At 47.3% G+C, this 10,927-nt stretch overlaps 1 protein-coding gene across 1 annotated transcript in view; it reads left to right on the forward strand.

The window, feature by feature from the left end:
• Positions 1 to 10,710, forward strand: part of SNAP29 (synaptosome associated protein 29) — a 33,149-nt gene extending 22,439 nt beyond the window's left edge. Inside the window, exons 3-5 of the mRNA XM_003905264.5 lie at positions 853 to 938; positions 3,247 to 3,345; positions 7,493 to 10,710. Of these exons, the coding sequence (XP_003905313.2) occupies positions 853 to 938; positions 3,247 to 3,345; positions 7,493 to 7,650 (343 nt within the window). The 3' untranslated portion in view covers positions 7,651 to 10,710. The remainder of the gene's footprint in view (positions 1 to 852; positions 939 to 3,246; positions 3,346 to 7,492) is intronic.
• Positions 10,711 to 10,927: the final 217 nt, after the last annotated feature.

Genomic DNA, 10,927 nt, shown 5'->3' on the forward strand with positions numbered 1-10,927 from the left:
TATTTTACCACAATAAAAATAACTTGGGGCCGGGCGCAGTGGCTCAGGCCTGTAATCCCAACACTTTGGGAGGCCGAGGTGGGTGGGTCACTTGAGATCAGGAGTTCAAGACCAGCCTGGCCAACATGGTGAAACCCCGTCTCTACTGAAAATACAGAAATTAGCTGGGTGTGGTGGTACGTGCCTGTAACTGTAATATCCCAGCTACTCAGGAGACTAAGGCAGGAGAATCACTTGAACCCGAGAGGCAGAGGTTGCAGTGAGCCGAGATTACGCCACTGCACTCCAGCCTGGGTGACAAAGCAAGACTCCATCTCAAAAAAAAAAAGAACGAGGAAACAATACAAAAACAGGAGGTGAGCCAGATGTGGTGGCAGGTCATTGTTTGCTAACTGTGGTCTAAAGTACCCATTTGGTTGTTCCATGTGCTTTCCATCTGCCTGGTCCTAGGAATCCTGGTTTCCCTGAGAGAGGGCCACCTAACTCGATGCTACACTGCTTTTTTTTTTTTTCTTGGTAAAGACAAGGTCTCATTATGTTGCCCAGATCTCACACTCGTGGGCTCAGGCAATTCTCCCACCTCAGTTTCTCAAAATGCTGGGATTACAGGCATGAGTCACCACACCTGGCTTAGCTGCCACACTTCTGAGGCAGGGGTCTTTGTAGGCTTATTGCTTGGCCAGCTGTGCTCCTAGGAGAAGCTGTTGAAATCCCTACTTTGGTCAGAAGGAGTTTGGTACAGAAGAAGCATTTGATTTTTGGCATACAGGCATTATGTGAAAATACTGATAACATTGTCATAGGGATTTTTCCTTTTTAATACTGTCCTTTTTTGTAAACTTTTATCCAAAGATTGAAAGAAGCCATAAGTACAAGTAAAGAACAGGAAGCAAAGTACCAGGCCAGCCACCCAAACCTTAGAAAGCTGGATGATACAGGTAAGTGGATACCTGTGTGCACAGCCCTATTTGAATTCTAGCAGGGAGACCTCTGGGTTTGGCATTGGTCCTTAGGGGGCAGTAGCAACCTCTCGGGGGAGGTGGGCAGGGGCCCCAGCTGCCAGCATCACCCATGCTAGCCAAAGGGCCTTAGGGACCTGGCATGCTCTTGGGGAACTGGGGGTGTGCCTTATGGTAGGGCTCCTCCCTCCTCCCTGCCTCCATGGAGAGGAGAATAAGGAAGTGAAGGCCTGCGTTCCATTGAAAATGAGCCTGCCTAGCCTGGTGCAATAACACACGCCTGTAATCCCAGCACTTTGGGAGGCCAAGCCAGGTGAATCACCTGAGGTCAGGAGTTTGCGACCAGCCTGACTAACATGGTGAAACCCCGTCTCTACTAAACACAAAAAAATTAGCCAAGTGTGGTAGCATATGCCTCTAATCCAAGCTATCTGGGAGGCTGAGACAGGAGAATCACTTGTACCTGGGAGACAGAGGTTGCAGTGAGCTGAGATCATGCCACTGCACTATAGCCTGGGCAACAAGAGTGAAACTCTGTCTCAAAAAAGACAATAAGCCTGCCCATCATGGGTTCCTGCCTATGTCACTCTCAGTTGTTCCAGCAGTAAAAAGGCAACTGCAGAAAAACCCCTTGGTAAATAGCTGTCCACATCCTAATCCCCAGACCCCGTGAGTCTGTTAGGTTATATGGCAAAGGCGGAATTACAGTTGCAGATGGAGTTACAATTGCTAATCAGCAAGATGGGGAGATTATCCTGGGTTGTCCAGTTGGGTCCAGTGTCATCACAAAGGTCCCTTTTAAGTGGAAAGAGAAGCAGAAGAGAGAGTGGCAGAGTCAGAGATCTGAAGATGTTGCTGGCCTTGAAGATGGAGAAAGGGACTCACCTGCCAAGGCACACAAGTGAACTCTAAAAACTGCAAAAGGTGCGGAATTAGATTCTTCCCAAGAGCTCCAGAAGGAGTGCAACCCTGAGGACACCCCGACTCAGCCCAGTGAGACCCATGTTGGACTTCTGACCTCCAGAACCGTAAGACAAGTTTGTGGTCATTTGTCACAGCATCAGTGAGGGGCTAATACAGCCTCCAGCCCAAGCAGGAGGAGCAGCAGCCACATGGACAAGGTGTGCAAGACAGTGAGTGTTGGTCAAATCATTCCACTTCTATCAAGTGATAGGCCCAGAAATATCCCTTATCTGGAAAGGAATTTAGGGCTCCTGGGGCCTCCTCCATAGGCCCCCCAACAGCCAGGGTACATTGAAATTGGTGCTAGAAACCAAAGGCTTAAAACTGTGCTGCCTTCAAGAAAACGATACACCATGGAAGCTCTGGAACCCACCATGGTTGTGGTCGATGCAGGTGGGGAGACCAGATGGAGGAAGAGCGGGGAGCAGGAGAGACTGACATCATCAGCACAGTTCAGTCTGGAAAGGCAAGTGGAGGAAGTGAGTGTAAATTGAAAGGCAAGGGTGGGGAAAATCGGCCTCATCACACCCTGGAGAAGTGGCACAAGACACTGCACCCAAGACACAATTTTAAGGAATTAAGGAGTTTCCATTTGTGTCGTATATATTAAAAGACTGAAAAAAAAAATCGGCACAGTTTGCAGAATGGTTTCAGTTGGTTGGTGCTGGAGGAAATATGCTAAGTCTAGAAAGTGATGTTTCCCTAAAGGAGATAAACTGGGATGACAGGGCTTTTCTGTGTGCATTTAGAAACTGAAGTTCATTCAAGCCAAGAAAGATAATTTTAAAAAAGAAGAAACTAGGGTTCAAGGAAGATTTCTTGTGGCAAATGTGCATTATTTAACATTTCTTTTTTTTTTTTTTTTTTGCTTATTTGTTTCAAGTGAAAATATAGCGTAGAGATAAATTTCGGAAAGAAACAAAATTACCCATAATTCCATTTATGTAATGTAACAATGTGTATTTTTAGACTTTGTCCACAGACTGTGTAGTTTTGCATTATTGCAGTTCCACTGTGTATTGTCACTTGTGTGACTCGTGTCTTTCCTGAGCTTATGCACCAGGGTCTGAGTAGGTGACCCTTAGTTTGAGGGTCTTTCATCTCCCAAGGACTGAGGGAAAGTGGGAACTATCCCCTACCCTGTGGAAGCATCTCTCCTGGCCCATGAGCCTGCACTGTGCTCCTCCCTCATCCCTCTGGATAGCCTCAGAACCAACCTTTCATTCCTTCCACCCATTTTCCAGATGAAATTGTTTTGGGTGTGTGAAGCAGCATTTGAACAATGTCAATTAACCACTCTCCTGGTGTTTCCTTCTAAACTTAGACCCTGTCCCCAGAGGGGCTGGTTCTGCCGTGAGTACCGATGCTTACCCAAAGAACCCACACCTTCGAGCCTATCACCAGAAGATCGACAGCAACCTAGGTAAGACTGAGCGCCACACCAGCTTCTGTAAGCCACTGTTCCTTCAGGCAGCTCACGCCAAGCATAGCCCCTACGTGAGGACCCTCCAGCTTCAGCTCCCTCCCCACACATCGCATCCCACACTAAGCTGGGTCCATCTTGCCACCTCACTGTCTCTGGAGTCTCTCCACTTCTCACCATTTCCTACTTCCAGCCCAACCGAGCCCTCCCCACCTCTCACTTTCATGAACAGCACCCAGGGACCCAGGAGTCCCTGAGAGGTGATAAAGTGGAGCCTGGACATGACCGCTTACTCCATCCTTCCCTTCCCACCTGGCCACTCAGAGCCCTGTTTTCCTCCTTGTGAAACGGGCTGCCTCTGAGAACAGTGGGAAGGTTACCTGAGCCAGAAAGTGCCTGGGATGGAATTAGCGCTCGTGTTGCAATTGGCATTTTGGCCACACAGCCTCCAGCATGATGTTTCAAAACAGAAGGGTGTGCAGGGGGCCAGGCGCAGCGGATCACGCCTGTAATCCCAGCACTTTGGGAGGCCAAGGCAGGTGGATCACCTGAGGTCAGGAGTTCAAGACCAGCCTGACCAACATGGTGAAACCCTGTCTCTACTAAAAATACAAAAATTAGCCGAGCGTGGTGGCTGGCGCCTGTAGTCCCAGCTACTCGGGAGGCTGAGGCAGGAGAATCACTTGAACCCGAGAGGCATAGGTTGCAGTGAGCCAAGATAGCACCATTGCAGTCCAACCTGGGCAACAAGAGTGAAACTCCATCTAAAAAAAAAAGAAGAAATGAGGGGTATATTCTTCCAGAACTCTCTCATGGAACCCCACACACTCACAGTGCAGTCCAGGCTCTCTTTGCCTGCCCTGGTCCCTTCTGCTCTCATCACCTGCAGGCTCGTGTGGGATTTCTGATGTGAGTTCTTTCTGCCTCGTGGCCCCTATCTGCCTGGATGAGCTCCCCCAACTCTCTGCAGGCTGACTCCTTCTCTTTCTGTCAGTCTTGCATTAGTGTGGTCTCCTCTCCCTGTCTCTTGGGACCCTTGTGTTTCCAGGGGGCTGCCCTGGCCGTTTGTGATTGTGTATCTGCTGGTTTGCCTGCTGTATTCCCAATCAGAATGTAGATTCCAGGACAGCATGGGAGAGTTTCCATTTTGTCACTACTTTGTTCCTGGGGCCCAGCAGGCAAGCACTTAGTGGTTTTGTTTTGTTTTGTTTTGTTATGTTTTGTTTTGAGACGGAGTTCACTTTTGTAGCCCAGGCTGCCGTGCGGTGGTGCAATCTCCGTTCACCGCAACCTCAGCCTCCTGAGTTCAAGCGATTCTCCTGCCTCAGCCTCCCGAGTAGCTGGGATTACAGGCATGCACCACCATGCCCGGCTAATTTTGTGTTTTTAGTAGAGATGAGGTTTCTCCTTGTTGGTCAGGCTGGTCTCAAACTCCCGCCTACCTTGGCCTCCCAAAGTGCTGGGATTACAGGCGTGAGCCACCGTGCCCAGCCAGTGATTATTTTTTTAATGGAAAAGTCAGTTACTTGAAGTTCAAGTAGGTGTTGGCCTGTGGGCAGTTCTGTGAGTTTATTCTAAGTAGTGTCTCAGATTTGCTGCCTCCTCTTACCACTACTCCATGAACAGAAATCTCCCCCGTGGTGACCTGGGTCACCCTCTCAGTCTCCCAGCCCCTGTTAGGAGCTGGCAAAGTGGAGAGGACAAATAATAAAATCCTCCCCTGCTGTAAAGGTATCTAGTGGGAGGCAAAACTGAAACCCATGAAGATGCACATGGAGTGTCTGTGCACACGTTTGCTCCTGCTTGCTTTCTGGGAAGCCCCAGACCGCTGCCACCTCCTTCTATGCCCGAACTCTGTCCTCCAGAGCCAAAGACCTCTAAGGCAGAAGGTGTGTCTGCCCAGATCTAACCACTCCAGAGAAACCCAGAGAGGCGTGAAAGCCCTTTGTCCTTCACCAGGAGAAAGGGAGTGGTTAGGGCTACTGGTATGGTTGGTGCCTGCTGGCAGGAAGTGGGAGAAGTGACTCTGAGGAAAGATACTGAATTCAGAGAGGCAGGAAGAAGCGCTGAGTACTGCCCACCAGTAGGGGTGCTGAGGGTGCACAGTTGGCACTGTGGACTTGCAGCTGGGCAGGTCCCGGCAGGACGCAGTCTAGAGTAGGAGGTGGGCCCTGGCAGAAGGGCGGGTGGCTGGTTCAGAGCTCAGCCCTCCGGCCCTGCTCACACAGTTCAGGCCAGGCCACTCTGGTGGGGCAGGGGATGTTGCCTTTGTTCACACTCTTCCCATCTTAACACATGCTCCCTGCTATTTCAGGAACTCAGGCAAGCTCTCTGGACTCCAGTGCCCTGGCCTGGTGACTTTACATTATCACATATTTTATCTCAGGCTCTCTGTTTGCTTATCCTTTGCTGCCCTGGCTGCCAGTGAGCTTCCTCCTGAGGCCTGAGGCAACCACAGATTCTACTGTCCATGGAGCACGAGGCCCACGAGTTTCAGTAAGCTTAAGAAGCAAAGAGCTGAATACTATCTTTTTTTAAAATTTTTAAATTATACTGTTTTTCTCTTTCTTTTCTTTTCTTTTTTGTTTAGAGATGGAGTCTCACTTTGTTGCCCAGGCTAGTCTCGCAACTCCTGGGCTCAAGTGATCCTCCCACCTTGGCCTCCCAGAGTGCTGGGATTACAAGCATGAGCCACTGTGCCTGACCTGAAGACAATCTTTTTATTTATTTATTAATTTTTTATTTATTTTAATTTCTTTCTGAGAGTTTTACTCTGTCACCCAGGCTGGAGTGCAGTGGCGCGATCTCAGCTTACTGCAGCCTCTGCCTCCTGGGTTCAAGCGATTCTCATGCCTCAGCCTCCCAAGTAGCTGGGATTACAGGTGCGTGCTACCACGCCTGGCTAATTTTTGTATTTTTAGTAGAGACGGGGTTTCACCATGTTAGCTAGGATGGTCTCGATCTCCTGACCTCAAGTGATCCACCCACCTTGGCCTCCCAAAGTGCTGGGATTACCGGCATAAGCCACCACACTCAGCCTGTCTTTTTATTTTATTTTTTGAGATGGAGTCTTGCTCTATTGCCCAGGTTAGAGTGCAGTGCATTGATCTCAGCTTACTGCAACCTCCTCCTCTCAGGTTCAAGTGATTCTGCCTCAGCCTCCCAAGTAGCAGGGAATACAAGCATGCACCACCACATCCGGCTAATTTTTGTATTTTTTAGTAGAGACAGGGTTTCACCATGTTGGCCAGGCTGGCCTCAAACTCCCAACCTCACACGATCCACCTGCCTCGGCCTCTCAAAGTGCTGGGATTACACTACACTTTGTAATCCCACACTTTGTGAGTACAGGATCACTCACAAAGGTGTGAGCCACTGTGCCCGGCCAAGAGTGCCTTTTTAAAAAAACTGATTTTGGCCAGGTACAGTGGCTCATGCCTGTAATCCTAGCACTTTGGGAGGCCAAGGTGGACAGATCACAAGGTAAGGAGTTCGAGACCAGCCTGGCCAATATGGTGAAACCCCATCTCTACTAAAAATACAAAAGAAATTAGCCGGGTGTGGTGGCACACGCCTGTAGTTCCAGCTACTTGGGAGGCTGAAGCAGAAGAATCGCTTAACCCGGGAGGCGGAGGTTGCAGTGAGCCAAGATCATGGCACTACACTCTAGCCTGGGCAATAGAGCAAGACTCTGTCTCAAAAAAAAAACGATTTTGCTTAGATTTGTGGTACCAGTGCTAAGCATTTGTGTATCCTGATCCTTTTTCTCTTAGTGTTTTGTATTTAATCTTGCAAGTAAGAAGGCTTACACAGCACTACCTCTTCTCCCTCCCCTCTGGCTCTTTCCTGGCTGCTGTTCTTAGTAAAAAGGCAGAAAGCAGCCTTGGGCATATCTCCCTACCCCCCGCGTGCACAAAGACACACACACACACACACACACACATCGTCACAAACCTGGGAAAGAGGCTTTACTCTTCACCATGACAGAATCAGTTAAGTCAAGACTCATCTCTGCAGTGGGTGCAACCCCACCAGGCAACACAGATCCCTCAGCCTGTCTCTCCCCCTTAGCCACACCATCAGGAAGCATCTGCAGGTGCCGCGACTGTGTTTGCTCATGCCTACATGTCATTTCCTCCTCCCACAGATGAGCTCTCCATGGGACTGGGCCGTCTGAAGGACATAGCCCTGGGGATGCAGACGGAAATTGAGGAGCAAGATGACATTCTTGACCGGCTGACAACCAAAGTGGACAAGTTAGATGTCAACATAAAAAGCACAGAAAGAAAAGTTCGACAACTCTGAAGACAGATGGATTTCTACTCTATTGTGATGAAAAGATTTGAAAGAGCTTTTTTTGAACTTCCAAGAAATTTCATTTACTATTTTAGTATGTAAATTAATGTGTGTTTGCAAATGATATAATAGAGTAGGTCTTAAGACGTTTTTGCCATTATAAGGAAGTGTTTGTCCTCCATTTCCCTAGGGTTAACACCTCACCTAGTTCTTCCAGAAAAATGCTTATTAGAGTTTTTGTCTGAGCATAGTAGCCTGGCCCTGCATATCTTGGGCATTTGCTTACCATGCTGGAATAAGAAGAGTTGCATTTCTCACTTTAGTGAGCATGTGGAAAGATGTGGACAGAATTTCAGTCTTGCAGCCACGAGCCTCTATTTCTCATTCCCAAGCCTTCCCGTGAGTCAGAGCGTTAAGGGGGTGTGTGAGCCAGTCGTTTGGTGGAGGAGGGTCCTTGCCACACCTTTGTTTAGGAGTCATCATTCACACACACACACATTCACACACACACACCTCCTCACACACTGAACACATTATCTGCGATTCATCCTCTGGGAAAGGATCAGTGTTAGAATGGGAAATGGAGTGTGCCATGTTGCTCTTTTGTTTTCTGATGTCCCCGCTTCCCTCCAGCCCCCCATCCTTGGCATGTATTTTAGTAGGTGGGCTTCACACCAGCACTGCTCACTGTGACTCCTGGAAATGTGCAGGGAATTGGGTGAGCCCCTCTTCCCCACATGCTCTCATCTGGAACTCTCCATCTGTGACTGGGAACAGGTCTTACACTGGCTCGAGGCTGCCAGGCTGACTGACAGAGTGCCCAATAGAGTTTGTGGGAATGGAGTATTACACAGATGTGGCTGCGCAATGGTCTTCCTCCACCCCTCTGGGAATCACCATTAGGCAGGCCTCAGGAGGGCAAAATGTTTATTTGGAACCTGGGGTCTCCTGACCTGACTAGCATTCCCCCCAACTCTTCTGCACTTTTTGCAAGGTAACGAATCATCACTTATTTCTCTGCCACCCAGTTTTAGGACTGGAATTCTACAAGTGATGCTGACTTTGTATAGAAAAATTTAGCTAAGGGGGGAAAAATGCCCAGATACTATTTTAACTGGCTCGGCTAGTTTTCTCCTTTCATTTTACAAAAGAAATCATTTAGAAGTGTCAGTTAAAACTGATTTATTTATGCTGGTATATCCAACAAAATAGTTGGAGCCACAAGGCCCTTGCCTTTTTAAAAAACAAAATATTTTGAAGATGGTGAAAGTGATTGATTTTAATAATGAGATAGGTCACTTAAAATAACAGTGCCTTTGACCTTAAAACATGGCACTGGCCCATGTGACCTTTGCCATTTCCCAGTACTTCCCTTTACAGTCTGCAGCCTATAAACAGTGGTGTCTCAAAGCAAAGCAAACCTCTGTAAGTGCTGCCACAGTGCATTAGTTTTTATGTAGCACTCTGTTTATAAAAATTCCCATCCCATAATGCATGACCTTCCTAAAAATATCCACAGCCTCCATAGGCAAGCAGAGCTTTCTGTGCTACACACTGGTTAGATTCCAGCCACCTCAGGGATTCTGATCCATGTCATTAATGACCATCCCAGGGTGTGAGGGCCTGATTAAAGCTTATCAAACTAGACATTTGTTTATTAGATGAGCTCGGCATTATTATTCTAACTGGTAAAAGGGAAATTTTAAACATAACACTCAACCCAAACAAAACTACTTCATGAGGCTTTCAGCAAAAATGCTGCTTAAAAGTATGAACCCGGGATGCAGAGCAGCTTTTATGCACAGTTCAACTTACTGTAATTGTTTCCGGTTCTTTCCTCTAACACCTTCCATGTATGTCATAACTGTTGATCACCATCAGGCATAGACTCGTGGAGATTAGTCATTATACCTCAGACCTAAGCTAATTATTTAAAATAAATACATGTGAAGGCCACTGCCAGACATTCTGGGCAGCCTTCTACTTGCATAATGAGTTTAGTGATTCAACTGACTTGAAGCACAGTAACATCTTATTTTATGCCCCTTCCCTGTCTTTTGCTGGACTGATGAAGCCAGTTACCCGCCCTTCTCTGTTTTTTTTTTTTTTTTTTACCCCAAGTATATGGAAGGAGAGTTGCCTTTTCTGGAAATTTGTCTTCCTCTGACATATTGGAGGGCCTTGTTTTGTCCTGTTCTTGTTCAGACCCTCTTGTTCTATGTCCTGTGCTGAGGGACTGTCCTTAAGCTACAGGACAGCCAGCTGGTCCTTTCTGCCACTTCTTCCCCACTCACATGCCCAGGAAGGCCTGGTTGCTGATGCTACTTTATAAATGAGTTGCTTGCATTTTCACAGAGAATGAAGGAAGACCTAATGTGGCTCCAGAATGAAGGACGACCTAACATGTCTCCAGTATCTTTTCACATGATGATTGGGGTCAACAAAAAAATGCTACCCTCTAGATTAGACACATTTCATGGAAACAAGCAAAGGTGCCAGGGCTGGGCTGACTGTGGGATGAGATTTGGTACTGCAGACAGATTTCGATTTCCACAGTTGAGCTGGAAACAAACTGTGCCTTAAAAAAATGGCTTTTCTAACTTAAGGTGAGTTATATGTTAGGTGTGCTACTAACTTAAAAAATAGTGCACTCTCTGGCCGGGCGCGGTGGCTCACGCCTGTAATCCCAGCACTTTGGAAGGCCAAGGCTGGCGGATCACAAGGTCAGGAGATCAAGACTATCCTGGCTAACATGGTGAAACCCCGTCTCTACTAAAAATACAAAAAATTAGCCAGGCGTGGTGGCTGGTGCTTATAGTCCCAGCTACTCGGGAGACTGAGGCAGGAGAATGGCGTAAACCAGGGAGGCGGAGCTTGCAGTAAGCCGAGGCAACAGAGCAAGACTGTCTCAAAAAAAAAATTCACTCTCCTTCGAGAAAGTTTTCTAACATCTAGTAATTTGTAACTTAGAAGTGGAGTTGCCTTGTGGATGTCTTTTTTGCATTCTGTAGGAAAGGAAACCTGAATTTAACTCAGGTTGCAAGAAATAAAAATGTCAGTGCATTTAAATTTCTCTTTCTCTAACCTCTTTTTGTGAATATGTAATTTTAAGTGTATACTATACCAGTTTAGTAATAATCTTATACTTTGCCCATATAGGCCTTTTCTGCAGATTTTTTTATTTTATTTTATTTTTTTGGAGATAGAGTCTCACTCTGTCACCCAGGCTAGAGTGCAATAGCACAATCTCAGCTCACTGCAACCTCCGCCTCCCAGGTTCAAGCAA

Source organism: Papio anubis, chromosome 16 (assembly GCF_008728515.1).
Source record: "Papio anubis isolate 15944 chromosome 16, Panubis1.0, whole genome shotgun sequence".
NCBI classification, from domain to species: domain Eukaryota; kingdom Metazoa; phylum Chordata; class Mammalia; order Primates; family Cercopithecidae; genus Papio; species Papio anubis.